This window comes from Sporisorium graminicola, chromosome SGRAM_1, assembly GCF_005498985.1.
Source record: "Sporisorium graminicola strain CBS 10092 chromosome SGRAM_1, whole genome shotgun sequence".
Taxonomy (NCBI): Eukaryota; Fungi; Basidiomycota; class Ustilaginomycetes; order Ustilaginales; family Ustilaginaceae; genus Sporisorium; species Sporisorium graminicola.
Window position 1 is genome coordinate 2,865,272 of NC_043719.1, and position 26,788 is coordinate 2,892,059.

General features: G+C 56.1%; 10 protein-coding genes across 10 annotated transcripts; 6 read left to right on the plus strand and 4 right to left on the minus strand.

Moving 5' to 3' along the window:
* Positions 1-1,508: 1,508 nt before the first annotated feature.
* EX895_001004 (uncharacterized protein) lies at positions 1,509-4,340 on the plus strand (the record flags this gene model as incomplete). Its single annotated transcript, XM_029881604.1, has 1 exon — positions 1,509-4,340. The coding sequence occupies one exon, from the start codon at positions 1,509-1,511 to the stop codon at positions 4,338-4,340; it is 2,832 nt and encodes a 943-aa protein (XP_029742990.1).
* A 175-nt stretch (positions 4,341-4,515) lies between these two features.
* On the minus strand, positions 4,516-5,698 carry EX895_001005 (uncharacterized protein; the record flags this gene model as incomplete). The annotated part of the gene is made up of 3 exons (XM_029881605.1): positions 4,516-4,726; positions 4,826-5,112; positions 5,213-5,698. 3 exons carry the CDS (start codon positions 5,696-5,698, stop codon positions 4,516-4,518), a joined length of 984 nt encoding a protein of 327 aa, XP_029742991.1.
* A 762-nt stretch (positions 5,699-6,460) lies between these two features.
* On the plus strand, positions 6,461-8,509 carry EX895_001006 (uncharacterized protein; the record flags this gene model as incomplete). Its single annotated transcript, XM_029881606.1, has 1 exon — positions 6,461-8,509. The coding sequence occupies one exon, from the start codon at positions 6,461-6,463 to the stop codon at positions 8,507-8,509; it is 2,049 nt and encodes a 682-aa protein (XP_029742992.1).
* Positions 8,510-9,886: 1,377 nt separating this feature from the next.
* EX895_001007 (uncharacterized protein) lies at positions 9,887-11,596 on the plus strand (the record flags this gene model as incomplete). Its single annotated transcript, XM_029881607.1, has 1 exon — positions 9,887-11,596. The coding sequence occupies one exon, from the start codon at positions 9,887-9,889 to the stop codon at positions 11,594-11,596; it is 1,710 nt and encodes a 569-aa protein (XP_029742993.1).
* A 492-nt stretch (positions 11,597-12,088) lies between these two features.
* EX895_001008 (uncharacterized protein) lies at positions 12,089-13,196 on the plus strand (the record flags this gene model as incomplete). Its single annotated transcript, XM_029881608.1, has 2 exons — positions 12,089-12,124; positions 13,026-13,196. 2 exons carry the CDS (start codon positions 12,089-12,091, stop codon positions 13,194-13,196), a joined length of 207 nt encoding a protein of 68 aa, XP_029742994.1.
* A 694-nt stretch (positions 13,197-13,890) lies between these two features.
* EX895_001009 (uncharacterized protein) lies at positions 13,891-14,415 on the minus strand (the record flags this gene model as incomplete). The annotated part of the gene is made up of 1 exon (XM_029881609.1): positions 13,891-14,415. The coding sequence occupies one exon, from the start codon at positions 14,413-14,415 to the stop codon at positions 13,891-13,893; it is 525 nt and encodes a 174-aa protein (XP_029742995.1).
* Positions 14,416-16,060: 1,645 nt separating this feature from the next.
* On the plus strand, positions 16,061-16,743 carry EX895_001010 (uncharacterized protein; the record flags this gene model as incomplete). Its single annotated transcript, XM_029881610.1, has 2 exons — positions 16,061-16,147; positions 16,249-16,743. The coding sequence occupies 2 exons, from the start codon at positions 16,061-16,063 to the stop codon at positions 16,741-16,743; spliced, it is 582 nt and encodes a 193-aa protein (XP_029742996.1).
* Positions 16,744-17,377: 634 nt separating this feature from the next.
* EX895_001011 (uncharacterized protein) lies at positions 17,378-20,104 on the minus strand (the record flags this gene model as incomplete). Its single annotated transcript, XM_029881611.1, has 1 exon — positions 17,378-20,104. One exon carries the CDS (start codon positions 20,102-20,104, stop codon positions 17,378-17,380), a length of 2,727 nt encoding a protein of 908 aa, XP_029742997.1.
* A 3,175-nt stretch (positions 20,105-23,279) lies between these two features.
* EX895_001012 (uncharacterized protein) lies at positions 23,280-25,631 on the plus strand (the record flags this gene model as incomplete). Its single annotated transcript, XM_029881612.1, has 1 exon — positions 23,280-25,631. One exon carries the CDS (start codon positions 23,280-23,282, stop codon positions 25,629-25,631), a length of 2,352 nt encoding a protein of 783 aa, XP_029742998.1.
* Positions 25,632-25,964: 333 nt separating this feature from the next.
* On the minus strand, positions 25,965-26,655 carry EX895_001013 (uncharacterized protein; the record flags this gene model as incomplete). Its single annotated transcript, XM_029881613.1, has 3 exons — positions 25,965-26,048; positions 26,136-26,228; positions 26,437-26,655. 3 exons carry the CDS (start codon positions 26,653-26,655, stop codon positions 25,965-25,967), a joined length of 396 nt encoding a protein of 131 aa, XP_029742999.1.
* Between the last annotated feature and the right edge of the window lie 133 nt (positions 26,656-26,788).

Below are 26,788 nucleotides of genomic sequence, written 5' to 3' on the forward strand. Positions count from 1 at the left end.
CGAGCACGTTGCGACGCGGACGGCACCACACTGCACCACACAGCACAGCGCGCGCTGCTCGCTGCTCAGCCGCGGATTTTAGCATGCGAGAATGAATGCCTTGCATCCTTTGCCATGGTTCAGAATCCGAAATCGGATGCCAACTCATCCAGCAGAGGCACATCTCCACAGGCACCCGCCTATTGCCCACCTTGACCTTCGCTTCCTTCTTTTCGCATCCAAACAAACTTTTTCAAAGCCACGCAAAAGACGGGTCCTTCCGTGGTTCGGATGCAAACCTCAGCGCCGCCCTCTTTCTCTCTCTTTCTCTAACCAAAAAGACCAAGGTGGGAGAGACACAATGGACCCACTCCACCTGTGCTCTTTTGTGAGAAAGAGAGAGAGAGAGAGGCGAGAGAGTGCGCCTTATCGAGATCTCGGTCACCGCCGTGGTGCATCAACGACAGCACATTGTCAGTCCGCAATCCACCTAGAAGCCGGACCACATCCATGAAGCCCGGACGGCTGTCCTTGCCGGGCAGCGTGCGATTTTGGTTGGGTTTCTTCTCAAAGCTTGAGGCCCACACACCGCAAGAATCGGGAGTGCTGCAAGGACCTGCAGCTTTGACTCTGCAGATCTCACATGCGATGAGCGTCGATGCTGAGAGGTGAGGTGAGGTCAATGAGGGTCCCTCTCACGCAAGACGCATGAAAAATGAAAAGAGTGTCGATTGCCTCTTTTCGTCCTCGTCTGACGTGATTCACACTAGCGTGTCGAGCAGTAACCACCTGAGCCGCCTTATTGGATCGCTCACAATCACACCACAGCAAGAGACAACCGCCGGGGTCGTCATATCTACTCATTATCGCGAGCATCATCGTCCAGATGTCCCTTTCCTTTCTCTTTCTTAGATTCATGAGCCATCGGGGCAAGGCCGAATCTCGATGTCAAAACTGTTAAAGCATGTTAGACTATCCTGAATTTACAGCTTATTCAATAAGTGATTATGTATGCATCTGTCATAAAAAAATCTGAAAGGAAATGCCCGATCACAATCTCGAATCTTACACAAAGTAGAGAGAGCCAGCGCACCGACCAAGTTTTTGGCGGTCGAACCCGCGTCAGGAAGGCGCTCACACAATTCGCGAGGTGTTGAGCTGGAAGCTTGCAGTTCAACTTCTGAAATTACAAGCACAGGCAGAGAGACAGAGAGACAGAGAGAGAGAGAGAGAGAGAGAGAGAGAGAGAGAGAGAGACAGACACACACACACACACACACACACACACACTGACGCTCGATCCACACACAACGAACGCAGCGACCGCAACAGCAACGGCCGCAACAGCCTCGACACGCGAAGCCTCAATCGACGTAACTACATCAACACTTCTTCTCTCACCCTATCACGCCTCCGCTCTCCGCCTTCCTCTCCACGACATTGCAGCTTACTGGCAGTAGTGACTCGTCTCGACTTCCCACCCCCCGTGACGTGTGCTAGTCCGGCTGCATCCCTCTTAGAACATCATCATGTCGTTCAAGAAGGATGAAGAGGTCGGGGCTACCGGCTTCTACCAGGACAAGACCTCGGTCATTCAAGAAGCTCGTGTCTTCAACGAAACACCCATCAGCCCTCGCAAATGCCGCATCCTTCTCACCAAGGTCATCTACCTCCTGTACATGGGCGAGACCTTCAGCCGACAGGAGGCCACCACCCTCTTCTTTGGCGCTACCAAGCTCTTCCAGCACAAGGACCCTGCACTGCGTCAGATGGTCTACCTTGCCATCAAGGAGCTTTGCCCCTTCTCCGATGATGTCATCATGGTCACCGCCTCCATCATGAAGGACATGCAGCCAAACGTCGAAGTCATCTATCGTCCCAACGCCATTCGTGGTCTCAGCCGCGTCGTCGACCCGTCTATGGTCCAAGGCCTCGAGCGTTTCTTCAAATCTGCCATCGTTGACAAAAACACCTCTATCAGCTCTGCCGCCCTCGTCTCGGCCTACCAGCTTCAGATCGCCGCCAGAGATGTCGTGCGCAGGTGGGGCAACGAAGCGCAGGAGGCCATCAACTCCAAGGGTTCCTCTGGCGCAGGCTTCTCTAGCGGCTTTGCAGGTGCGGGCAGCTATCTTGGCTTCGGCTCTTCCCAGTCACAAGCGCAGAGCGCCTATCAGGCTGTCGCCAGCAGTAGCTACATCACTCAGTACCACGCCCTTGGTCTCCTTTACCTCATTCGTCAGGGCGACCGAATGGCCATCACCAAGCTTGTACAGCAGCTCGGCGGAGGTCGCGGAGGCGCTTCGAGCGGCCAAGGTAGCGTCCTCCGCAGCCCTTACGCTATCTGCATGCTCGTCCGATACGCTGCCAAGGTGGCTGAGGAGGACCTCAACCTCCGCGCACCCATGATGGAGCTCCTCGAGGGCTGGCTGCGTCACAAGAGCGACATGGTTAACTACGAGGCTGCCCGTGTCATTTGCGAGATGAAGAACGTCTCGACCCAGGACCTCTACCGACCCATCGCTGTGCTTCAGCTCTTCCTCTCTTCGCCCAAGTCGACGCTCAAGTTTGCTGCCATTCGAACGCTCGCCAAGCTGGCTCAGACACAGCCCGCTGCTGTGCAGACATGCAACGTCGACATGGAGAACCTCATCACCGACACCAACAGGAGCATCGCCACCTACGCTATTACCACGCTGCTCAAGACCGGCAACGAAGCGTCGGTTGACCGTCTCATGAAGCAGATCACTGGCTTCATGTCCGAGATCAGCGACGAGTTCAAGGTGATCGTCGTCGACGCTATTCGCAGCCTCTGCCTCAAGTTCCCTTCCAAGCAGACTGTCATGCTTAGCTTCCTCGCTGGCGTTCTGCGCGACGAGGGCGGTTTCGAATACAAGCGCGCTGTCGTCGAAGCCATCTTTGACATGATCAAATTCATTGGCGAGTGCAAGGAGACCGCACTCGCCCACCTCTGCGAGTTCATCGAGGACTGCGAATTCACCAAGCTCAGCGTGCGAATTCTCCACCTACTTGGTGTCGAAGGTCCCAAGATGCCCCAGCCTCACAAGTACATCCGTTACATTTACAACCGTGTCATTCTCGAAAACGCCATCGTTCGTGCTGCCGCTGTCAGCTCGCTTGCCAAGTTCGGCATTGCGGACAAGGCGCTGAACGCGCGCATCAAGGTGCTCCTCGAGAGATGCCTCGACGACGTGGATGACGAGGTGCGCGACCGTGCTGCCATGTACCTGCGTGTGCTGCGCGAGTCGAGGTTGGCGGCCAAGGTGGTCAACGACGAGTCGAGCTACAAGCTCACGGCGCTCGAGTCGGCGCTTCAGTCGTACGTCTCAGATCCCTCCTCGTCCACGAGCGGCTTTGACATTACCAAGATTCCACGTGTCACGCGCGAAGAGGCACGTCAGGAGGCACTGCGCGCTAAAAGCGAAGCCACCGCCAGCGTCGCCATGGCAGCCGACAGCTCGCAGAGCGTGCACAATGCTTCCAACAACGGCGCTTCCACGTCCAAGACGGCTTCCTCGGCCGACTCCGAGACGCTGTACGCCAAGCAGCTCGCCGAGGTGCCGCAGTTTGCCGACTACGGACCTGTGCTAAAGAGCTCCTCAAAGCCGGTCGAGCTCACCGAGTCAGAGACCGAGTACGTCGTCAGTGCGGTTAAGCACATCTTTGCCGAACACGTCGTCATCCAGTACAACGTCACAAACACTTTGCCAGATACTGTGCTCGAAAACATTGCCGTGGTCGTCGGAGGCGCTGCGGAGGCGGGTCTCCGGGAAGACTTTATCGTCACAGTGCCAGCGCTGTCGGCACAGAGTCCGAGTGGAGCGGTCTACGTCTCGTTCACACGCGAAGGCGGCGCGACCGACTATGCACAGGGCACGTTCTCCAACACGCTGCGCTTCGTGTCGAAGGAAGTGGATCCATCGTCGGGCGAGCCCGAGGAAGAGGGTTACGACGACGAGTATCAGACCGAAGAGCTCGAGCTCGGTGTGGCCGACTACATCAAGCCGGTCTACGCCAACTTTGGCGAGGAGTGGGACAAGCTCGCTTCGGCACCTACTGCCACCGAGACGTTTGCACTCACCGCGCTCGATGGACTCAAGACGGCCTGCGATACGCTGATCGAGCTGTTAGGCATGATGCCGCTGGGTGGTACGGAATCGCCCTCGTCCACGTCGGTGCATACGTTGAATCTGTCCGGTGCCGTGGCGTCTCCAGGCAAGCCGGTCAAGGCTTTGACAAGGTGCAGGATGACGTTTGCTGCTGGACAGGGCGTGACCATGGAGTTGTCGGTACGAGCCGAGTCCGACGCCGCCTGCCAACTTGTCATGAGCGCCATTGCCTAAGAGCGACGCGCACGCCTTCCCCTGTCCCTATCTTGCACACTTTACAGTATTCGTATCGTCACATGCAACGTTGTTACATTTTCCCCCTCCTTCTCAGAAGAAGCTTCTCGCTGAAGGCGTTTGCTTGATCACGAGTGAGATGGATCGTGAATGCAAAATGTGTGTTGAGCTGATTTCAATACAAGACGGTGGAGGTTTGTCGTCGAGCGATGAGACGCTCTTCTTCTCGTCTCTTGAAGGCCGCCACTTTCTTGACCAGGAGTGGATCCTGTTTGAGCGATCGCATGCTGACGTTGGCCATGCACGAGGAAGCTGGACAGCGGTTATTGCCTGCTGCAACGTATTCTGTGATGGCAGCGCGCGAATACGAGTGCGTGCAGAGGGTGCTGTGCCGGTGCGAAAGGGAAAAAGCAGTGCGAAACAGGAGATTAGAAGAGCGGACGGGCCATTGAGTTGCAACAGACAGCGGGCAGCGAGGGACGTACTTTGAGAGAGGATCTTCCAGGATATTCGTGGTGAGCGGACAGCGGAAGTTTTGCACCACGCCACCGGTCTGAACATCGTCGTCGTCGTCGGAGGCATCGTCGTCGCCTGGTTCTGCAGGGATGAGATCCTTGACGAGCGGCATGGGTCCGTCTTCCTTTGTCACCCATACCGTGTTTTTGAAGTTGTGATAGTCTGTGTTCTTGGCGTACTTTTGACGAGAGGTTTGCTTGTTGTATGTGTCGAGCTGCGTTTGTACGTCTTCTTTGTAGCGCTTTGCTGGATCATCCTGTTTGCAACACGAGGCAAGAACGAGTGACGAACCAAGTTATCAGTGAGCTGAAAGATCGGCGCCAACCATTGTCGCTGTTGAGAGATCTGCTACGTACCATGTCAACACCCGTATGCAAGTCCTGCGCAATCTCGTCGAGGACCTTTCTGCGGATTGCCTTTTCTGCCTGCGCATCGATCAGTTCGCGCAGATCGGCATCGGCGCGCTCCAGCTCATTGCATTCATCTTGCGCGCGGAATGCCTCTGCCAGCTGCTCTGCCGTCTCGTTGAGCAACTCTATACATTTGAGAATGCTCTGATCCTGCGATTTGAGTTCGGCCATTAAACTCCTTACGTTGGGCACATGCTCTCGACCCAGTGGTTGCGGTCTGAGCTCTGCCCCGAGGTCAGCACCGTTGGATGCACCAGCTTGTGATGACGATGCCGCAGCATTGTTGCGAGCCCCGCTAGGTCCGGCTGCTGAAGAGGGAGTGGCGCGATTCGTGGATTTGGTGTGTTGTGATCGTCGCTGTGAAGGTGGAGCAACGTCTTCTGTCTCATCCTCGCTGTCATCGACTCGACGGCGCCTTGTCGAGCTCGGCATGATAGATTCAGTGATGATGGAGCGAAGAGAAAGGTGGAAGGAGACTACGAGAGTTGCTCTCGCGCCTTGGATGTGTCAAGCGTTTGATTAACGATCCAAAAGTGTTGCTCTCGGATCCAACACTTGATTCTGGCTGAGCATCGCTGGCTGCCCCGCGGATGCGTCAACTGCGATTTTGAGGGGCAGCAGCTCCACTTTGCGACCTTTTTCTGCATTATCGCGCTTTGCAGCTGCAACTTTTTCCAGCCTCCTCCCGCTCAGGGTCCGTCTATCTCTCGCTCAGAACCTCAGCAGCCGAGGCCTCCGAATCGCGCGACGCGTTGATTGGAGTCAACGGTATTGACTGCGAGCACGTTCATGTTAAGGCACTTGAGCACGGTTCAGAGTTTACAACCGCAAAAAGAAATGCAGAAAAAAAGTCGCAGTCAGAAAAAATTTCCTTACTCGACATGACGCTCGCTGCTCTTGGAAGAATTTTAGTGCTGAGCAGTCGCAGTTGCATAGCTTCGTCGAGTCGTTCAAGGGCCATCTTGACGACCTATTACCTCCTACCTCATCCAACACTCTTGCTGCTTCTTCATCTTCTCGCTGTCGACTCTGCAAGGGACATCAATCCTTCCGCCCAAACTTATCAACAAAGGCAGCACCACAGCTTTGCACTAAACGAGGCACTGCGATTCGAGGTCGTCGCAGGATCTATCAAATAGCAGCATTGACAAAGCATAAAGGGTTCTCATCCTCCTTCTTGCACGCGACAACAAGATGAAGTACATCGTGGTCAGCGGAGGTGTCATCTCCGGCATCGGCAAGGGCGTTATCGCCTCCTCTACCGGTCTTTTGCTCAAGACGCTCGGTCTTCGTGTCACTGCCATCAAGGTCGACCCCTACATGAACATTGATGCCGGTACCATGTCTCCCACCGAGCACGGTGAAGTCTATGTCCTTGACGATGGAGGAGAGGCTGATCTCGATCTTGGCAACTACGAGCGATACCTCGACGTCACCTTGAGCCGCGACAACAACATTACCACCGGCAAGATCTACCGTGAGGTCATTGAAAAGGAGCGAAAGGGCGACTACCTCGGCAAGACGGTCCAGATCGTTCCCCATCTCACCAACGCTATTCAGGACTGGATCGAGCGTGTAGCTCAGCGACCCGTCGATGGCAGCGGCGAGTCTCCCGAAGTCTGCATCATCGAGCTCGGCGGTACCGTCGGTGACATCGAATCGGCGCCCTTCGTCGAGGCCATGCGTCAGTTCCAGTTCCGTGTCGGCCACGACAACTTTGCCCTCATTCACGTCAGTCTGGTGCCCGTCATCGGTGGCGAGCAGAAGACCAAACCTACCCAGGCGGCTATCCGCGATCTGCGTGGTCTCGGTCTCGTGCCGGACATGATCGCCGCCCGCTGCCCCGTTCCTCTCGAGCGCGCTGTCATCAACAAGCTCTCCATGTTCTGCCACGTCGGTCCTGAGCAGGTCATGGCCGTTCACGACGTCTCCTCCACCTACCACGTTCCGCTCTTGCTCGAGGAGCAAGGCATGGTCCGCTTCTTCCAGAAGCGTCTTGGTCTCGACGTCAACGGAAGCATCGCACGTCCCATGAAGGATCAGGGCAACGAGCTCCGCAGACGATGGCGCGACCTCACTGTCGGTCACGACCGCATGATCGACAAAGTCGAGATCGTCCTTGTTGGCAAGTACACCTCGCTGCACGATTCGTACATGTCGGTCGTCAAGTCGCTCGAGCACGCTGCCCTCCGGTGCCACCGCAAGCTCGAGCTCAAGTGGGTCGAATCGAGCGACCTCGAGCCTGTTGCTGAAAGCGAAAATCCGGTCAAATACCACCAGGCCTGGCAGGCACTCTGTTCCGCCAAGGGCATCCTCGTGCCCGGTGGCTTCGGCACGCGTGGTACCGAGGGCATGATTAGCGCAGCACGCTGGGCACGAGAGAAGCGTGTCCCTTACCTTGGAATCTGCCTCGGTTTCCAGATCGCCGTCATCGAATACGTCCGAAACGTCCTCGGCATCGAGACCGCTGGCTCTGCCGAACTCGACGCTGACTGCAAGGACCCCGTCATCATCTACATGCCCGAAATCAGCAAGACACATCTCGGTGGAACCATGCGTCTCGGCTTGCGACCTTCCATCTTTCAGAAGGGCGCCGACAAGTGGAGCAAGATCCAGCAGCTCTACGGCGGCCAGCCTGTCGTGTGGGAGCGCCACCGTCACCGATACGAGGTCAACCCGGAATATGTTGAGCGCATCGAGAGCGCCGCCGCCAACCCGTCGGCGAAAGCGACACCGCAAAAGATCCCCAGCGACATCCCTGCCGCACCCTTCACTTCGCCAAGGCTTGGTTCGTCCGCTACCAAGGAGGAAGTGTTCACGGGCGTCGACGAGCTCAAGTTCGTTGGAAGGGACGAGAAGGGTGAGCGTATGCAGATCGCCGAGTTACGCCACCACCCGTACTTTGTGGGTATGCAGGCGCACCCGGAATTCTGCTCGCGACCGCTCAACCCTTCGCCGCCTTTCCTCGGCTTCATCGCCGCCTCGGCCGGGCTGCTGGATGAACAGCTTGCCATGCAGAAGAACTACGTCCCGCCCCACCCCAAGAGCCACATGATCTCCGAGTCCGAGATGATCAAGCGCAGGGAGGCGGGCGAGGTCGATGACAAGCCGGCCACGACGCCTCCTGGTGCGGCTACGCCGACGCGAAGCTTGAGTGTGAACAAGGGCCCTAAAGCCGACCTCGCTGTTGCGGCTCGCATCGCTGCGGCTGAGAAGGCGAATGGCTCTGCGGCGGATCCCTGATATGTCTTCGTTCACTGCTCCTGGCCCCCCATTGCTCTCCTCCAGGTTCGACCCATTTCACTTGCCATGCATTTCTTACACTTTTACTTCTAGACAGGCCTACCCTTTTTTCAAAGGACCATTGAGCTCCTATATCCTTGTACTTTCTCGCATCAGAACAACTTATATCATACTGGCAGTTGCATCCGGACTAAAGCAGGCGGTTGTGGTCGTAGGAACGGTGAAGATTGCTTTTTGTGAGAGAACCCATCCACCGCCACGTTTAATGTTCCATCAAAGTCCCATTTTTCTTTTGAAAAGCCAGGGTCCAAATCGCTCACACGATGAGACTGCAGCTGAAGTCGCGGCGCCAGGCGTCAAACAGCGCGAGGCAGCCGCGCTGGGCGATTTCGCCTGTTTGTGAGCTATCCCGTGCATTGCGTTGACCAACGTCAATGCAGCATATGCCTGCAGCTCTGTTCTCATTAGACGAGGTTGGCGCGGCCCTCTTTCCTTTCACTCTGCATACTGGTTCGACAATGACGCACCCCGACAGACCTTCCTATCCAGCTGCTGGCGGATTCTCAATGTGGGAAGAGCTGCAGTGATGAAAGATCAAAAGCAAAGGGTGTTGGCTCGACCTGATTTCGTAACTGTGACGTGGTCCAGCTGCTTTTGTCATTGCAAACTGCTACCAAGGAGTGCGAGTTCTCCTATCGAAGGATCGACCAACTGACCGTCCAATATGTCCCAAAATCGCCCTGTCCTGCTGCAGGGTGGCGCATTCTAAGGATCAATCACAATCTATCCGACAGCTTGCCTTCATGAAGCCGTCGTGTCCCCCCCTTCCTTCTCCAGACACTTCATCTCTTCGCATCTTTTCCAAGAAAGCCTCCGGTATCTTAAGCTTCGGGCCGCAGGTTAATCTTCACTAGGAGACCGCCCTGCAGAGAGGGTTTGACCGGGATGCTGGGGAGCCTGATGAAGCTAGTTTACTTTAGGAGTGTGTGGGACCGAACCCTCGCATCATGCCTTTCGTGCACGGCCGCTTCGTGCAGCTGCCGAGTGTGGGACCGTATAGTAGCCGGCCACAAAGAAGCCGATTCATACAAAAGAAAAGAGGGTTTGAACAGCACACTCTGACGTCGGTTGTCGTCCCTCTACCCGTCTCGCTGTGTGCTTTCTCGTTTACGCTCCACTACTACCATCCTTCTACGAGGCCCGGTGCTTTCGTAACACTCCTTCGACCTTCCCGTCTACCTTCCTCTCAACGAAAAGTTCGGGCCGGACCCAGCTTCACTAAACAGTCCTTTCCAGTACCGGTCCAGCGCAATTTATCAAGGTACAACGATCCACACTCGACTACAGTTTGTGCCCCACCAATCACCACGAAACAAGATGGCTGCCACTCAATCGAAAGCCACACCTGCCAACGTCAAGATTTACTCAGACAAGAAAGATCGACTCAAATCTGCTTTGAGTATGGATCAATCCGTAGTGTGGTACGACAGCGATAGCAACTCCGGCGAGGACGCCGGGGAAGATGGAGAGGAGGCAGTTGAAGGGGATGAAGACGAGGACGATGAAGGAAGGGGAGACGATGACGAAGACGGCGACAGCACGGACAGTGCAGATAGCAGCGACTCGGTCTCGACCCCCGAGTCGTCGCCTCCTCCGAATCGTCATACGCTGTTCCACGGTCAAGACGACAGACCTGCGACTGCGTTTGGGGCCTTTGACGCGACCGGCGACTGGGTCTGGTCGAAGCGGACTCCGAATGGCGCTTCAGACGAGCGGTCTGAAGGGCAAGAGGCCAATTTGCACGTGCAGCCAGTGCTGAACCGGCATGATCGCACTCAGATGGTCATGGCCGAAAGTTTGGCGCAACGGACGTCAGACGTCTTTTGGCCCACCAGAGGTCATATGGATGTCGATGAGTTGCGAGATCAGGACGAAAACTCTTTTGACGTTGTTGGCTACACATCGTACCAGTCGCGCAGACTGACGTCTTCCTCAGCGACCAGTGAGGGTCACGGCATCGTCGTACCCGTGCGTATTCGTCTCGAAGACGACTCTTCGAGCGATGAAAGCGAGTGCAGCACCCTCACGAGCTCCTCCAGCGGCAGCGATTCCGAAGCGCGCCGACGTGCGAGCATGAACATGCTGCAGCGCTTGGGGCGAAACGTTGCGGTCCCCCCTCGTCGTGCTTCTGCTATGCGGCTTGGTCACGGGGCGCCACGAAGACCGCCATCGCTCGACGAGATTTCGAGCCGCGTCGTTTCCGGGTGCGGCAACGTCTACGGACGAGGTACACCACCGGTGAGTGCTGCGCTCCAGCAGCGTGCGGTGAGCTGCCCCTCACCGCTGCCGCTACAAAGAGCGTGGTTCGGGGAGGTGCAGGTGATGGTAACGCCACCGACGCCTCAGCTGCCGGCGGAGAAGATCCCTGGCGTGGTGCTGAAGAACTCGCACATGCCGTCATGCTCCTTCTCGACGGATGCATGGGGCAATCTGGTTGCGCCAAAATTTGACGTTGCGCCGGGACGTCAGATCATGCTTGCCGAAAGAGAGGAGCAAGCGAAACAGTGGCTAGAGGCTTTCAAACGGCAACAGCAGCAACAACAACAGGAGAGGCATGGACTCAACCTCGACCTGGGTGCCGGCAACGTTGCTCCTCCTATTGCAAACGGTACACAGGCAGCGGCTAAGTTTACGCCGAGCAGCCCCACGCGGTGCAAGACTCCGTCACCGTCGCTCTCCAATTCTGCAGACAGGGCTGCAGGAACGTTGCCGTCACTGTCTGGCGGGCCTGTGATCCCTCCTCGGCGACGCAGCTTTGGTCGTCGTTTGTCTGGACAGCTCCATCCGAATGCTCAAGCTGCTGGTCCGACTTTCATTAGTTCGACTGCCTCTGGAGACACAACAGTCGAGTTATTGCACTCTGATGCTCCAAGTTGCACCCAGGATTCCGGTCCGCCATCGCCGACTGTGCCGAACTGCAGATCGCTGGTGGCGAAGCTCAGTCTGCGGAGGTCCAGCAAGGAGGCGGGCAAGACACAGGCACCTTTGCTGGTCCCTCGCAAGCCTGTGCCCTGTGCCCTAGATTGATGACATCGGGCGCGTTCAGTTGTGTAGCAGCAGCTGTTCACGCAATTCATCCTTATTGCAATTTCAGCCAATCACCAGCCTCTGAACCAGTGAGCAAGAACGAGATGGTTGTCAGGCTTGTGCTTGTGCTGTGCTGTTGAGGCAACGCGAAGGAGGCTAAGTGGTGGAAGAAAAACTTTAATATTTGGACGACAATGTTACGCCGGGACTCGCCACAATTTGAGAGATATATATTTTCTATTACCTCGGCCGAACCTTTTTTTTCGGAACCGAGGAATCGAGAATCGAACTGTGATTTCGTCTGCCCTCTCCTTCGCGCCAGGGAGACGGCGACACAGAGGCATTCAGTGCAGCAGAGCCGCGACAAAGCAGCAGTGCGAAAGCGGGCCAGCAGCTAGAGAGCGCGGGGACTGGCAGAGAGAATCGAACGTCTTCGCCATCAGATCCACCTTCCCCTCCTACCTTTCAAGCATCTCGCCTAATATCGTCAATATGGAGTCCACCAAGGTCCCTGTCAAGCTCGCTCGTGTAAGCATCATATCCGACAACGCCCAACGACCCCGACCAGCAAATCCAACGAAAGTCCGTCCAGCAATATCGATCGCGGTAGCAGTAGCAGCATCAGCAGTCGCAACACTCTTAGGATAAAAGGCATCCATCTTCCGACAATTCACCATCGATGCCCTTCTTGACATACAGTATCCATGCACATATACGGCAGTCGGCATGACCGCGGTCAAAGCATGTCGCGACACTTAAAAGGAGGGACGGGATGTCGAGAAACATGGAGGAAAGCAATCGTGATAGATCAAGATGTCTTCGCAAGGAAACGCATCATGTCGGTTTACTTCGACAACATAGCTTGCGCAAACTTCGAATGTCATAAAGTTGCTCGTCGCGGTCGCAAGAATCCGGACATCCAGCAGGCAGAGGGGATGCCAACGATGATCTACTGCCAGTCACATCAGCACACTCAGACCTTGCAGGTCAACGTTCGTTGCTTCCACGGCTATAATTACCTTGGCACGCAAGCACGCCGCAGAGGTAATATCGCCGTTACGGAAGCACGAACGGAGACGCGTTCGTTCAGCGACTTGCAGTGGTTTGTGCGTTGCGGTGCGCCCAGCGGGTGCTGACGCAAGCGACATAAGGCCCACATGTTGGACGGGAGTTGTCATGATTGGAGCCCGGTCCCACTTGCGGTGCAGGTCCCAGCAGTCGTCCATATTATAGATTGGCTCGATCGACACGGCCGTCACTGTTTCATCGCCGATACACATTACCAACGCTACCATACTGCTACTGCTTCGACGCTTTTCAATGCTGCAAGGATGGACTCGGTCGTGTTGTTCGGCACCAATCGATCCCACAACTGTTCACTCACACTTTCTCTTTCATTGCTACTGTGGCTCATCTTCGCAACCAACAGGTTACTAAGGTTCTCGGCCGTACCGGCTCGCGCGGTGGTATCATCCAGGTCCGCGTCGAGTTCATGGACGAGACCCGCCGATCGATCATCCGCAACGTTAAGGGCCCCGTCAAGGCCGACGACATCCTTGCTCTCCTCGAGTCTGAGCGTGAGGCCCGACGACTCCGATAAACAGCTTGCCATCCGTTGTTTGCCAACTGGTCGTAGCCTTTTCATAGAACCCATCTGTTAACGACAATGTCTTTGTCCGCGTCAGCTGGCATGCTAACCTCATTGGTCGGAACCCCACCTTGAGCGTCTATGCATACTATCACGTACGTGCCGACTCGGTACCAATATTCGCAGATGTGGATGCGGTCCTTCGGTCAAACAAAGCAAGCTCGTTTCTAGTTTCGGTAGTCTTTTCTTCGGTCATCCTCTTCGTTCTGTCTCCCGGCTTGTCCCTGCTCTCTCCTGCTCTTCATCACTTTCCTATTCACCACCGACTCAAAAAAGGAGCAGCGAATCGCAGGACAGGTTCGCGGCAGGATCGTGTACAATCAGCTTCCTCTTTTCGCACATACACACACGCCACAACCCAAGCGCATTTGCACTATTCCTCTCTTCCCACGCACACTGCACGCTCTATTGTGTCAGTGTGTGCTGCAATCCAAAAGCCCCACATCACGGGGTCGTTCTCTGATCCACATCCTTTGAAAGCTTCCTGCGCATCGTGGCACACTCGCTCGCAGCTGTGCGATGAAAGTGCTGAGTTTGAACGTGAGGGAATGCTAGATTGCTTCTGAGGATGAGAGGTCATGTTGATGTTACAGGATGCAGATGGGAAAGACGGTGATGCGTTGGAATGCTTTGCTGGTGGCGAGCATCACGTCTTTTTGCGAAGAAGCTTTTCGAGGGCCGTAACAATGAGGTGATGATCGTCTTCCTGTTTGAGCCCCGAAACGACGATGACACCAACAGGTCCTGCTGTCAGGCCTTTGATGCGAAGAGGGAAACCGCCCCCATGGGCAGCGTATTCGGGACCCAGGCCATCCAGGTCCTTGCCTTTCAACAGGCGGGTGCGGCCAACCAGGAAGCTCGACCATCCGAAGCGCTTGACGGTGTTACTCTTTCGTGCCACCCAGTCCCAATTGTCCGGCCCCAATTTGAGAGGGTTACCCACTGCACATGAGAAGAGAGTGTGTCCGGAGAAGAGTGCGATCGAGATGACGATACCGTCCTTGGCCGGGTCGAATTCGGAAAGAAAGGCGGATCGGATGAGCGAGCCCAGTTCGAAGGCTGTGTCGTTGGTAAGCTCTGAAAGGACAAGCGAGGATTCTTGCGATTCGATCAGGTTGACTTGGTCCTGTAGGACCTTCTTCTGGTCAGTGGGAAGGTTCATCGTGACCATTGACTTACTGAGCGTGGAAGTGATGGGCTGAGAAGCAACGGTAATGTAAATGGAGATGGGGGCAGTTGGAGGTTACCGTGCAGCCGATCAATTGACCCTTCGATCTAACAAGCTACAAAGGCCCGATGTTGCGGCCACAAAGGGAGCTGCGTTCAGGTCGCCGTCTTTGAACAGGAGCCCATATCAATGGATTGACCGGTAAGTGTCCCTTTGGTCGGCAGGTAGTTGTCCGAGACGTCCGTGGTAGATAACGAGATCCTACAAACATACCTCGTGGATGTCCTCAACGTAGCCGAAAGTCTCAAACGAGCCTGTCCGAGCAGTCATCATTCTCCTACTCCTCAAACGGACCCTGTGCACGCTATCGAATTGACATTCTTCGATTGCGATCCAGCGGCTTTGTTGTTTGTTTGGCAGATGACCGTGAGAGCCGCGTGCGTGCAAGGTGAGACAACCACACAAGAAGGGCAGCGAACGTAACAAGATAGCACGACGCTTCTTGCCTAAGTGGTTCTTTGTAGTCCGAGCGAACGACCAGTGTGACTTGCTGGCTTGCTTTACTTGCTTCTATCGTCCGGTGCAAAGGCGATCCGTACACAGTGCACGCGCACATCCCTCGCGCACGAGCACACAGAGGAGAGAGAAACACACACGCAGCACACTGCACACTGCACACGTCTGGACAAATTGGACGCTCACACACCACCACGACCAGAAAGTAAAAAGGCAAAGAGAAAGAGGCAACACCTCGCTCTCTGCGTTGAAAATCACACACAGAGACACGCGCCCAGACAGCAGGCAGCTATTTTTCCGAAATTCGAACGCTTTATTCGGCCTGTCTCTCTCTCTCTCCCTCTCTGCCTGGTGCCGCCCCTTTTTCGGAGACTGCACCGAACCACGCGCAGAGGCTGTCTCTGTCTCTTGTCTCCCCGCTCTTCTGCAGTCACTCAAGTCATTCATTCACTTGGACTTCATTCACTTGGACAAGGCAGGCAAGCTCGCACTCGCACGCGCTGTTTCCTACTGCACTGGTTCCCCCGAATCTGTCACTTTTGAATCTCGCCGCTCTCGTCCTGCTTCACTTCCTGGCCTCCTCCTCCTCATCATCGTCTACATCATCACCATCCTCCCTCCCTGCATCGCCTCTCCTGAACATAAACAGGATTGCTGCTTGTCGCATTTTTGTTGTCTCCTCCCTCCCTCGCCTGGTGATCGTCGACCCCTCCCTTTCAACGAGGCGCGCGGCCCTCTGTGCATACCACGTGTCCAATCGGTTTCGGTGTCTCTCCGTTCGGTTCCAGGATCAGCATCGTCCTCGCCCCTCGTCCCAGCTTTTTGCATTGCGGCTCTTCGTGCCTCATTCGTCGTCACTCTCGGTTCTGTCTGCGCTAGAATCGTCTCTCTCTTACTCAATCGCACCCTGCCAGCTTTCGCTCGAACGCGTCTTCAGCATCGGCCTCTCCGCAAGCCAGCCGCACAGCATCCTTTACGCGTTCGCCTACTTCTAGAACAGTACCGACACGCTTAGTTATCCACCACAGCGTCACGTTCTCGAGCTGCTTTTCAGAACCCAGAAAAGTCTCTTGCTGTTCCAAGCCATCAGCTACAGCAGTCAAATAGCCCTACACCCCAACACGCTTGCAAGATGCAGACGATCAAGTGTGTCGTCGTCGGTGACGGTGCCGTCGGTAAGACGTGCCTCCTCATCTCATATACAACCAACGCCTTCCCAGTAAGTTCCTCGTCGAATCGACGCCCATCTACCTGCCAATAAATGGTCGTACTGACGAGCACCGTCTAACCTCATTTTCGATGTACCGCAACGCTACGCAGGGAGAATACATCCCTACAGTATTCGACAACTACTCGGCGAATGTCATGGTGGACGGCAAGCCCGTTTCTCTCGGACTCTGGGATACCGCAGGTCAGGAAGACTACGACCGACTACGACCGCTCAGCTACCCTCAGACCGACGTTTTCCTCATCTGCTTTTCGCTCGTCAGCCCGCCCTCGTTCGAGAACGTACGCACCAAGTGGTGGCCCGAGATCTCGCATCACGCACCCAACATCCCCACCATCCTCGTGGGCACCAAGCTCGATCTGCGCGAGGACCCAGAGACCATCGCCAAGCTGCGCGACAGACGCATGCAACCCATCACCTACGCGCAGGGCAATCAGATGGCGCGCGACATTCATGCGAACAAGTATTTGGAATGCTCGGCGCTCACGCAAAAGGGCTTGAAGGGCGTCTTTGACGAGGCGATTCGCAGCGTGCTGGCTCCCGCACCGGTCAAGTCGAAGAAGAAGAACAACTGCGCCATTCTTTGAGGGGATGATTGGGGTTTCGAAGGAGGCTCGAAGGCTGAGTCCCGGAGGAGATGATTGATACGAAGGCTTGCTTTGATGAGCGAGAAGGTGGCGCTGGAAGCGAGGAGGGGCGACGAGAGGAAGTTTATAGTGGTCGAGGAGTGTCGGGACCCACTGTACCAGGTTTGCGAGAGGGATGTCATAGTTGACGACAAGGCTTTTGATACTTGTCTCGCTTACTCCATTCATCGACTTTGCGCACCCACAAGTTCGCCCCTTTGCGGACCCACCTCAGAAAGAGCTTGACCCGTCGCGTCCCCATCTACACCGGCCCTCCTCGTTTTCGCACCCCTCCTCGCCTTTGTTCTTCCCCCTACATACTCCATTTACCTCGTCTCCGATCTCTAGGCACGCATCTTTCACACGCCTTTCGATTTTTGTACATCCCTTCTCGTCGTTGTCATGACTTTGATTCACTTGCTTTTCTTGCGTCCGCAGTCATTCCTACAAAAATTTCCTCATCTGATTTGTTCTGTCTACGATGTTGCCACAGAAACTCACGACGGCACGGAGCTGGTACAGATGATTGCTGGGTGATGTGGATGCAATGTTTGAGTGATTGAGCATGCGAATGCGAGACAGAAGAGAACAGCGTTCAAGCCTTCGACGGACGCGCATCGAGAATGGCACGCAAAGCCTTGACCGTGCGACCGAGCATGATGCCGCCGCCCTTCGTCAGGCCCTGCACGGCCTGCTCCGCATCGTCCGCCTTCATTTCCGCGGCACTCCCCCCGCCAGCCTGCAACAGCCCCTCGACACGCTCAATCACCTTGCTCAGATTGCCCGAGTCGAAGTAGAACAGCTCCAGTTCGCGCTCGAAGCCGGCGGGTCGATTCTCCAGCGCCTTCTTCACAAATCCACGCGACAAGATGTACGCCTTTTCGTTGTACAGCTTCGAGTTGACCTTGCTCTCCTCTTTGCCCTTCAGCTTTTCGTACGCCGGCTCGGTGAAGTACGGCTCGCGCACGAGCACCAGCGCCTGGATCGACACGAACACCTGCAGCAGCGAGCTCTTGTTCGGCGTCCAGTTCTCTTCCGCCACCCCGGACCACGTTCCCAGCACCGACAAGCACACCTTCCCGTCTTCGTACAGATTCGGCGACACACGACCGTGCCCATTGGTCCACGAGTGGAAATGCGCCACGGGAGGACTGTTGGGGAAGTCCGAGGTCAGCTGGAAGTCAAGCAGAAACGGAGCGTTTTCGTACGGTGTACCTTCGGAGCCGATGATCAGCACACGCAAGAGGTCGGACCGGTCCTCGTATGCGCGCACCAGGATTGTTTCGGGAAGCGACGAGTGGAGCACCTTCATCTCCTTCTGAAGGCGCTTGAAGAAGGCAGCAGCAGGTTGCGTCGCGAGGGGCTTCGAGTAGAATGCGTGCGAGGTGGGCGCAGATTCGAGAACAGCGAACTGGTTCCAGTCGCTGTCGCTGCTGGCCGCGGCGAGCTCCGTGGGCGGCGGCGCAGAGGGCTCTTCGGCGTTCGCCAAGTCGGAAGAGGGGATAATGGCTTCCATAGCCTTTTGAGCGGTAGCGGTCTCCTGCTCATCGACTGCTGGCGGAGCATCCTCCTTCTTCTCAGCTGGCTCGGGCTCTAGCTTGGGCTCGTCGACGTGAATCTCCGCCACCTCTGGTGCACCGTCTGACATGTCCTCCCAGTCGTCCCTGCCATTGCTTACCACCTGTCCGTTCTGGTCGACCCACATGGCATCCTCCTCCTCGTCGTATTCATCGTCGTACTCGTCGTCCATCATATCATCGTCGTAGTCGGCCTCCGGATCCATGCTCCATGGATCGTGCATGTCGTCGTCCATCATGGCGTGCTCGTGCATGCCGAATCCCGAGTCGGACAAGATCTGCAGCTTTTCCAGCTTTTCGACCACCCTTCTGCCACACGGCAATCGGACCCGGCAGGTTCCATCAAGCAACAGCTCTTCGACAGTGCCGTACCAGTCGATTTCGGTGGCTTCTGAGCCAGATTTTGTCCTTTTGTCTTCGTGACCCTGAACAGCGACGATGGTCATTTCGGCATTCATCAGGTCGTTGTGCATCTGGACATCATCGTAATCGGGGCGCGGATCCCCGACTGTGGTTAGGAAGGGACCAGCCCATCCGGTGGGCCGCTCAGAGATCATCACCGAGTCGCCGCGATGCAGGCTGAAGACGCTGTGGTCGGCTCCTTGAACGTCGATCTCCAGTGAAGGAACCAGCTCGATCTCGGCGGGCTCGGACAGAGGCTTACGGAGCTCGGCCGTACGCTCGAGCGGATCCATGCTCTGAACGACACGGGGCACACTGCCGTGCTCGTCCGACTTCCAGTAGACCCAGTCACCGGGCCACGACTCGTGCTCATCGAGGTTGACGTGCGGAATCATGTCGCGGGCCTGCTCCTTGGTGCGGGTGCCGTCTTGCCACAGCACTTCAAGTTCGGTCTGGGTTCCGACGATGAGCATCACATCGACGGGATGACGTTGACGTCCATGGTAAGTGATCTTCGCGCCGTACTTGTCCTTGAGCGCCTGCGTCGGGAATATGACTCGGTCTCCGATCTCGTGGTTGCGTTCCGAGAAGGCCTTGACCATGGTGAGCTTGCTGTAGTCGGTCCAAAGCGCTGGTGGCTTGGGCCGCTTTGCCTGCTCCTCTGGACTGAGCTTCTGATTGAGCGCCAGCCAGTTGATGTAGATGACTGTTTGCTTGATATCGACGATTGAGGCCTCTCGAATGCCGAGCTGAACGAGGTTCATGCCGACATGGTCTTCTACCATGTGCTCCTTGGGAATCTTACCGAGCAGAAGACGACCGCCAATCTCGCAGACGCGTACGAGCCGGTCGTTGTCGGGGTTGCCCACGAGCGCTTCCTCGACGACACCGTCGATCTCTCCGATCCAGTCATCGGCAATGACAAGGTCTCCGTGATTGAGATGGTTGCTCTTGACGACATCACTAGCTGGGACTGAGTCAGCAATTTCTTCTCTGCTGAAGAGGTGCTGGAGCTTGAGCGTGCTGGAGGTAGCAGTGACGACACCTGAGCAGGCGTCCCCGAGGGAACGCTTGCAAGTAGAGCCCACAGCAAAAACTCGGTCGACAAGATCGAGTTCGGTGGCTGAAACGATCTGCCTCTCCCCGCAAGGATACCAGAGGACGCCGTATTCGCCTTCCTTGAGCTGGCGATCCAGACCCGTCTTGGCAAACGAATGTGGATCCGCATCAATCTCGTCGAGGTAGCACCTCGAGACCATGCCGACTTTGTAGTCGTCATCTTTGCCCTGCTTGAAGTGGACTACATCGGCTCGAAAGAGGCGAGGTGGAGGTGGCGTCGTCATCGCAATTGTCGCAGCTGTTCCAGAGCGGAGGAGGCGCACCCGAGGGTGGAGGGGTCGCGGGGTATACGCGCCGCTTGAGATGGAGCGACAAACGAGCAGCCGATAGCCGTGGTCGTGGTGGAAGGAAGAGCTCCGAGGCAGAGATAAGCGCCAATCTTGGACGTGGTTTGGTAACTTCAGCACACGAAGAAGATCGTGGGACAGAAAACGGTAGGCCAGCGCAGCGCCCCCCCTCGATGTGGGCTCAGCACTTGATGAGATGAAGTGGACGCACGCACGTCGCCCTTTGTCAACGGTTGGCGGCTAAATGGCGGCGGCGCTCGCAGTCGTAACAGAAAGGGTAGCGGAGGAAGTCGTGGCTGATGAAAGGGAACGTTGTTGGCTTAGGCGAGACGAGGGCAGAGGCAGAAAGGGAGAGAGAGAGAAGGCAATGGCTCGAGTGTCGAGGGCGAAGGTCCGTGACAAGGCGCAAATTGTGCAACACTGCTAAGCTTTCAGAAGATCAACCCAGAAAAAATGGCAGTCTGGGCCGCTGACGCGCAGATTCAAGAACCCTTTCGGAGTCGTGTGTCTGAGAAGCTGCGCGAGTCCAAAGTTGTTAGATTGCCATAGATAGCTGCTCATCCCGAAATCCGATCCAAACTCGCTCGCACGGTTCTCCAGACTCGAAGGCGGGCCATCCGACGACGACGACGACAACAACAAGGCATCCACGACCTACAGCACACGCAAAGCTAGAAATCTGGCAGACTTCGACTGTCCCGGACAACTTTCGGAGTCGAAAGCGGCTCAGGTGACCCCCTTGAGCTGCTTGTAACCCGACAAGCGATTCTGCTCTTCATCGAAAACCATCATTTGGTGTTGGACAGCCTCAATGTCAGGAGCCGCTTCAAGAATGAGGTAGGGTTCTAGTCCAGACGCACTGCTTCTTTCGAATATTGACTGTTGTTGCTCAGCCGGCGAATGCATTGCGATGACCTCGATGCAACCTCTCGCAACTTGCTTGCGTCCTTCTCAGGTGGTGCTTGGCACCATCGAACATTACGACCCACAGACGGAAGGCTCACGACAAGCTGCATTTCACCATCATCTTCAGCATGACAACATAGTATATCTCGCCGCCAGTGACGCGAGAGACGTTCTCACTATCCAGGCGAGCTTCAACCAGGTCTGCATCCTCACACGCGATCAGCGCTTCGATCAGGCTTTACCGTTTTGGGACGCTTTCTCGGGGTCTCAGAACACGGACCAATGCATCTCTTGCACAGCGATCGGTCTCTCTACCGATCTTGATCACATCCTTCTTGCCGCCGCCATGGATCATCGGATAGCTGTATGGTACGCACCGGTCTCCTCTTCGTCTCCATCACGAAAGTGGAGAGTTCATTCAACACTGACCCTCAACGAAGGCCTGGTCACCACTCTCGATATCGTCAATGGTCAGTTGTTGGCGGGCAGCACCAGTAGTCTGGCCCTATGGAGACTTGATGACTCTGACGTGCCAATATGGAAACGCTTCTGGACCAAATCGACCCCGGCTGCTATCGCTATTGCTCGATTCTCACCCGACGCTACCACCATCGCAGCTGTAGCTCAAGGCGGCCAGTATGTCCTCCTGTGGCAGTATCAGCCCAGGGCCACCAAGCCGCCCTTCTTCCAGCAGCGCCTCTATCACGCACGTCCCGTCACAGGCCTCGTCTGGAGGCAGCCGCCAGAGCAGAACAGTCAAGCCGACGTCCTGATCTCGTACGCTTCAGATGGCGTCGCCCGCATCTGGGCACCTGTGATTGATGAACCAACACAGCTTCGACTTTGGTGCAGCGTTCAAGCTCCTCCTTCCACAGTTGCTCTTGACGTCCCATCGGCCTTCTATCTCGACGCACACACTGTTTGCGCAGCCTTACGTACAAACATCGGCGTTTTGCAGAGAGAAATTCAGATGGCCGAATTGGGTGTTGGCAGCTCGACCGAGCTCAGTACACACGACCTCGAACTCGAAATGGATCTCAAGCGAACGAGGCTGCGACGACTCGAGCAACTGCTAAATGAGACTCCAGACATGTTTGTCTCTCTCGCAAAGGACGGCTTTGTCAGTGTCACCGCCGTCGCTAATATTGATCGCCGACCGCCCACCCTCTTGCAGGCCCTCACGGTCCTCCGCATTCCCTTTGCTCTCCCCCAAAACGTCGACACCATCGTTGCGGTCAAAGCTCTTCCCCTCTACGTTACTCCAGACGCTAGCAGCACTGCTCCCATGCTGGTACTGCAAGTGCACTTCAGCGCCGGCGTGTCGACAGCATACGCGATCAACCCAGCATCTTTCTTCGATGGTCGTGGCCTAGGAATCGAGGTGGACAGTAGTCACCCATGTGGACCGCCACCTCCTCCCCACATGTCCGCGAGACGCTTGCGCCGACACACGGGCCGGATCGAGAATCTCCAACGCTCCAGTGACGGGAAGGCACTGGTGAGCTGTTCGGTCAAAGAGTCGATAGCTTGGGCGTCGGACGCCTCGTTGACGCAACCGGAAGGCCGTCTGCACTGTCAGGCTTCCATGCAGTCCGCCTTTTTCACTGCAATTTCGCGTGACGGCTTGACTTCGGTGCTCATGTCCAGCCAGCGAGCTGGACATGTATATCACGCTTCGTATAACAACTCGGTGAGCTTCGAGTGCGATACAGATGTCAAACACGTGGCATTGACTTCGTTCTGCGCCAGTGAGATCCTCATCGCGGTGACTGTGACAGGCGCAGTACATTCATGGGCGCTGCGAGAGACAGCAGATGGGTTCGATTTGGTGCCACACCAAACATTGCATCTATGGTCTGACAGAAGCTCTGATCGTCGTCTGATCTCAGTCGATTCTTCCTCCAGCACACAGGCTCAGCAGGGGAATAATCCCAGCCTTGTGATTGCGGACGATTCCGGTTTGGTCGAAGTCAGACAAGCCTTGCGCGATTCATCTGAGAAGCTGCGATGGCCGATCGCTGCTTGTTTCCACGAATCATCAGGCACGCTTCGCCTAGTGCGATGCAGTGCCAACGGTCTCGTCGCAGTGGTCACTCGTGATGAACACGGAAAAGACACGCTGGTTGTTTTTGATTCCAAGACAACCTCATTCAACTCCGGCGAGGAGCACAGGCACAATTTTGGGGTGGACCAATCTATCATCGCAATGGACTGGTCCCCGTCGCCATTGTCCTGTAGCGTCCTTGCTGTGGCCTTCGAGCACCACGTCGACATCATCGCTCCCGGACGATCTTCTACCGTCGAAGACAAGAAGTCAGGACTGGGGCCGCAGTGGCAGCTTCTGCTTCGACTCGACCTGCAAACCTGCACGCCCAGCTCAATCCGTGCAGCTTGCTGGTTGAGCTCAGAGCAGCTTGCGATTGCTTCTGGCTCGGTGCTCCTCGTCTACGGGCCCTGGGTCCAGTGGGGCTTACAAGATGGGACAAGGTCGAAGAAGACGCATCTCGCTGAGCTTGTCGCCGAAGTCGGTGGACCCGTGGTGCAATACCACCCAACTTTCTTGCTGCAATGCGCTGTTTGGCAAAAACTCGACCTAGCAAAGGCGATCATTAGCAATCTCAACAAGGCCGTCCTTGCTTGCAGCGCTCATGATGTCGGCGGGACCTGGGCGTTCGAGGAGGTTTATCTCGACGCCGTCCTTGGAACCGACCCCATCGCACGTAGCGGAACCTCGGGCTCAGCAGCGCCGCTAATCCACACGGGCTTCCGAGGTGGCATTTTCGACGAGGCGGATCACAAAGATGAGCCAGACGGAGCCGACCTTTTCGCGAGCGACCAAATTGATCAGCTCGCTCGCCACCTCCAGGAAATCCATCCGCCGCACCTCTCAACTTCAGATCTCCCCGTACTCGTCAACCTGATCAAGACCATAGGCGAAGCGGTTCGAGAGCATAGAAGCCTGGATTCGTCTGGCTTGCGCTACACGCTTGCTCTACGCCAGATGCTGAACAGTGCAGCCCAATCCAAGGGTGCGGAGTGTGGGGCGGACGACGGTCTCGGATACCGCGACTTCTTGTGGGCGTTCCATAGCAATAGTCAGGAAACGCTGCTCGCCGCGATCGAGTCTACCTACCAGAACAAGCTGGATTTGCCTGCCGCTCGGGCGACCGGCCTCTTCGTCTGGCTTCGAAATCCGTCGGCACTCCGAACGCAGGCGGAAGCCGTCGCCAGGGCGCAATTCATGTCGGGCGAGGACCGCGATCCCGTCAAGTGCTCGCTGCTTTACTTTGCTTTGGGTAAGCGCAAGGTCGTGCAGGGACTATGGCGGCAAGCGGTGTGGCATCCGGAGCAGAAGAAGATGCTCCAATTTCTGTCGCACGACTTTGATGAGGAACGCTGGAAGACCGCAGCGCAAAAAAATGCCTTTGCGCTGCTAAGCCAGCGCCGCTACGAATTTGCCGCGTCCTTCTTCATGCTTGGCGACAGTCTGCGGGATGCTATTAATGTTTGTGTCCGCAACTTGGACGATTTGCCGCTTGCGATCGCTCTGGCGAGGATTCAAGAGGGCCGCGACGATGGGCCTGTGTTTACAGAACTGTTGAAGAACCGCGTGCTGCCTCTGGCGTTCGAGAGAGGTGATCGATGGATGGGTAGCTGGGCGTTCTGGACGCTGAAGCGTCGAGATCTTGCGGTGCGCATCATTGTCACTCCGTTGCGAGACCTGATCGCGGACGAGGACGTCGCGGGCTTGCTGGGCTCGACAGTCATTTGCGGAAACGACAGCTACAGTGATCCTGCTCTTGCGCTCCTATTTCAGCAACTGCGCACCAAGTCGCTGCAGACGATCAAGGGTCTGTACGACATTCCGGAGAAGAAGGTGTTTGACTTTGTGCTCAATACCAACAGAGCTCTGTCTCGCATGGGTTGCCATGCGATTGGACTGAGCCTGTTGCGCAACTGGCAGTTTGAGCCGCCTTCGGTGTCGAGCGCCTCTACGCAGTTCCATCGAATATCGAGACATGATCTCGAGACGCTGTCTCTGGTCGACGAAGCGGTGCTGGCTGAAAGCACCGATGCGTTCAGCGAGCTGCGTCTTACAGACGCGAGCACCCACGATGCACTCGGCGAATCATCTGCAAAAAGCCCAACCTCTCATCGGCGACGCACATCACAGAGCACCATCTCGCCCCCAAGCAGTCCGAGAATGCTTCGTCGCCGAAGCAGCTTGCTGCAACGCAGATCGAGCATCATCAACGACCTCGACATTGGTGCAGCGGTGGTTCGGCCAGACATCAAGATCGGGGCACCTGACGCGGTGTCGAAGACTCGCCTGGCAGACGTGAGCAAAACGGCAAGTGCAGAGGAGACGAAGAAAGAAGTACTCCGTGCCGAGCCTTCAACGATGAAAGCGGCGAACGGACACCCCAAGGAGCGAGATGGCAAGGCGGCAGATGCGCCCGAGCCAAAGAAGCAGGGTATCAGTGTCTTCAAAAGTGCTGCTGCTAGCAACAGCCAGCAGGGTGCACAAGAGTTTGACTTTAGCAGTTTTGGCTTTTGATGTAGGAATGGACAGCCCATTCGAAACAAGCATTCTCTCCGCTGAAATCTGTGAACAAGCTTGTTGTTTGCAAAGATAAAAGGGCCTGAGGAAGGGCGTGGAAGCTGAAGGCGGCGTGGTCGACATCCCTTTGTGAGCGCAATTCAAGATAGGCAAGGAACACACTTATGTGGGAGGCGAAAGGTGTATTTGATTTGCAGAGAGAGCGGATCCAGTGTTTACAGTCAAGCCAGGAAGCTTTGAACTCCCTGCGTTCGTGCAAATATATATCGCCAGGCCACTATGCGATGCAAAATCGTGTGAGGGATGGGGTTCTTATGTTAAGCATCGGGTTTACACAGCCTCAGGGGTCTTGGCGATGTAGTCGATGGCTTGTTGAACGGTGGTGATGTTGTCAGCCTCCTCATCGGGGATCTCCTGTTGGATGGCAGCACGTAAGGGGCGAGAGAGTCAGTAAGAGCAAAAGTGGAGCGTTGAGAAAGCGGACTCAGCTGAAATGCTTACGATGGTGAACTCCTCCTCGATGGCCATGACGACCTCAACGGCATCGAGGGAATCCAAACCGAGGTCAGTGGTGAACGACGAGGCGGGGGAGACCTGTGTTTCGGTGGAACGAGCGAACAACGAAACGTCAAATTTTTGTCAGCACCGTACGAAAATGGGGGCAGCGCCTTAGTAAAAAGAAAGGGAAGGCATGCTCAGACACCCCTGTAGCGATTGCGCCATGCCGTCATCCTATGGGATCGGATTGTCACGGCGACTCGCTGGCAGAGTTGCCGAGTTGCTGAAGATCGAAGAAACGCACCTTGCTGGGGTCAACCTTCTCGAAGGTCTTGAGCACGTCCACAATCCTGGACTCGATGTCGGACTTGGCGAGACCTGCCGAGGCGGCGTAGAAGCGGACGGGTGCGAAGCGGGGAGCGACGACGGCAGCGCGAGCCATAGGAGCAGCCTGGCGGGCGATGGCCAAAGGAGCACGGGCTCGGACGAGCGAGGCGGCGGCAGATCGAAGAGCGGCGACCATTGTGAGATGCGTGCGTGTGATGGAGTGATGTGGTGATGGGAGAAGGTGAAGATGGAATGTCGATGGCGTTCGCGAAGATTGACACTTTGCTCGATGATGGCGATGAGACGCAACAAAAATTGGAATATTCGAG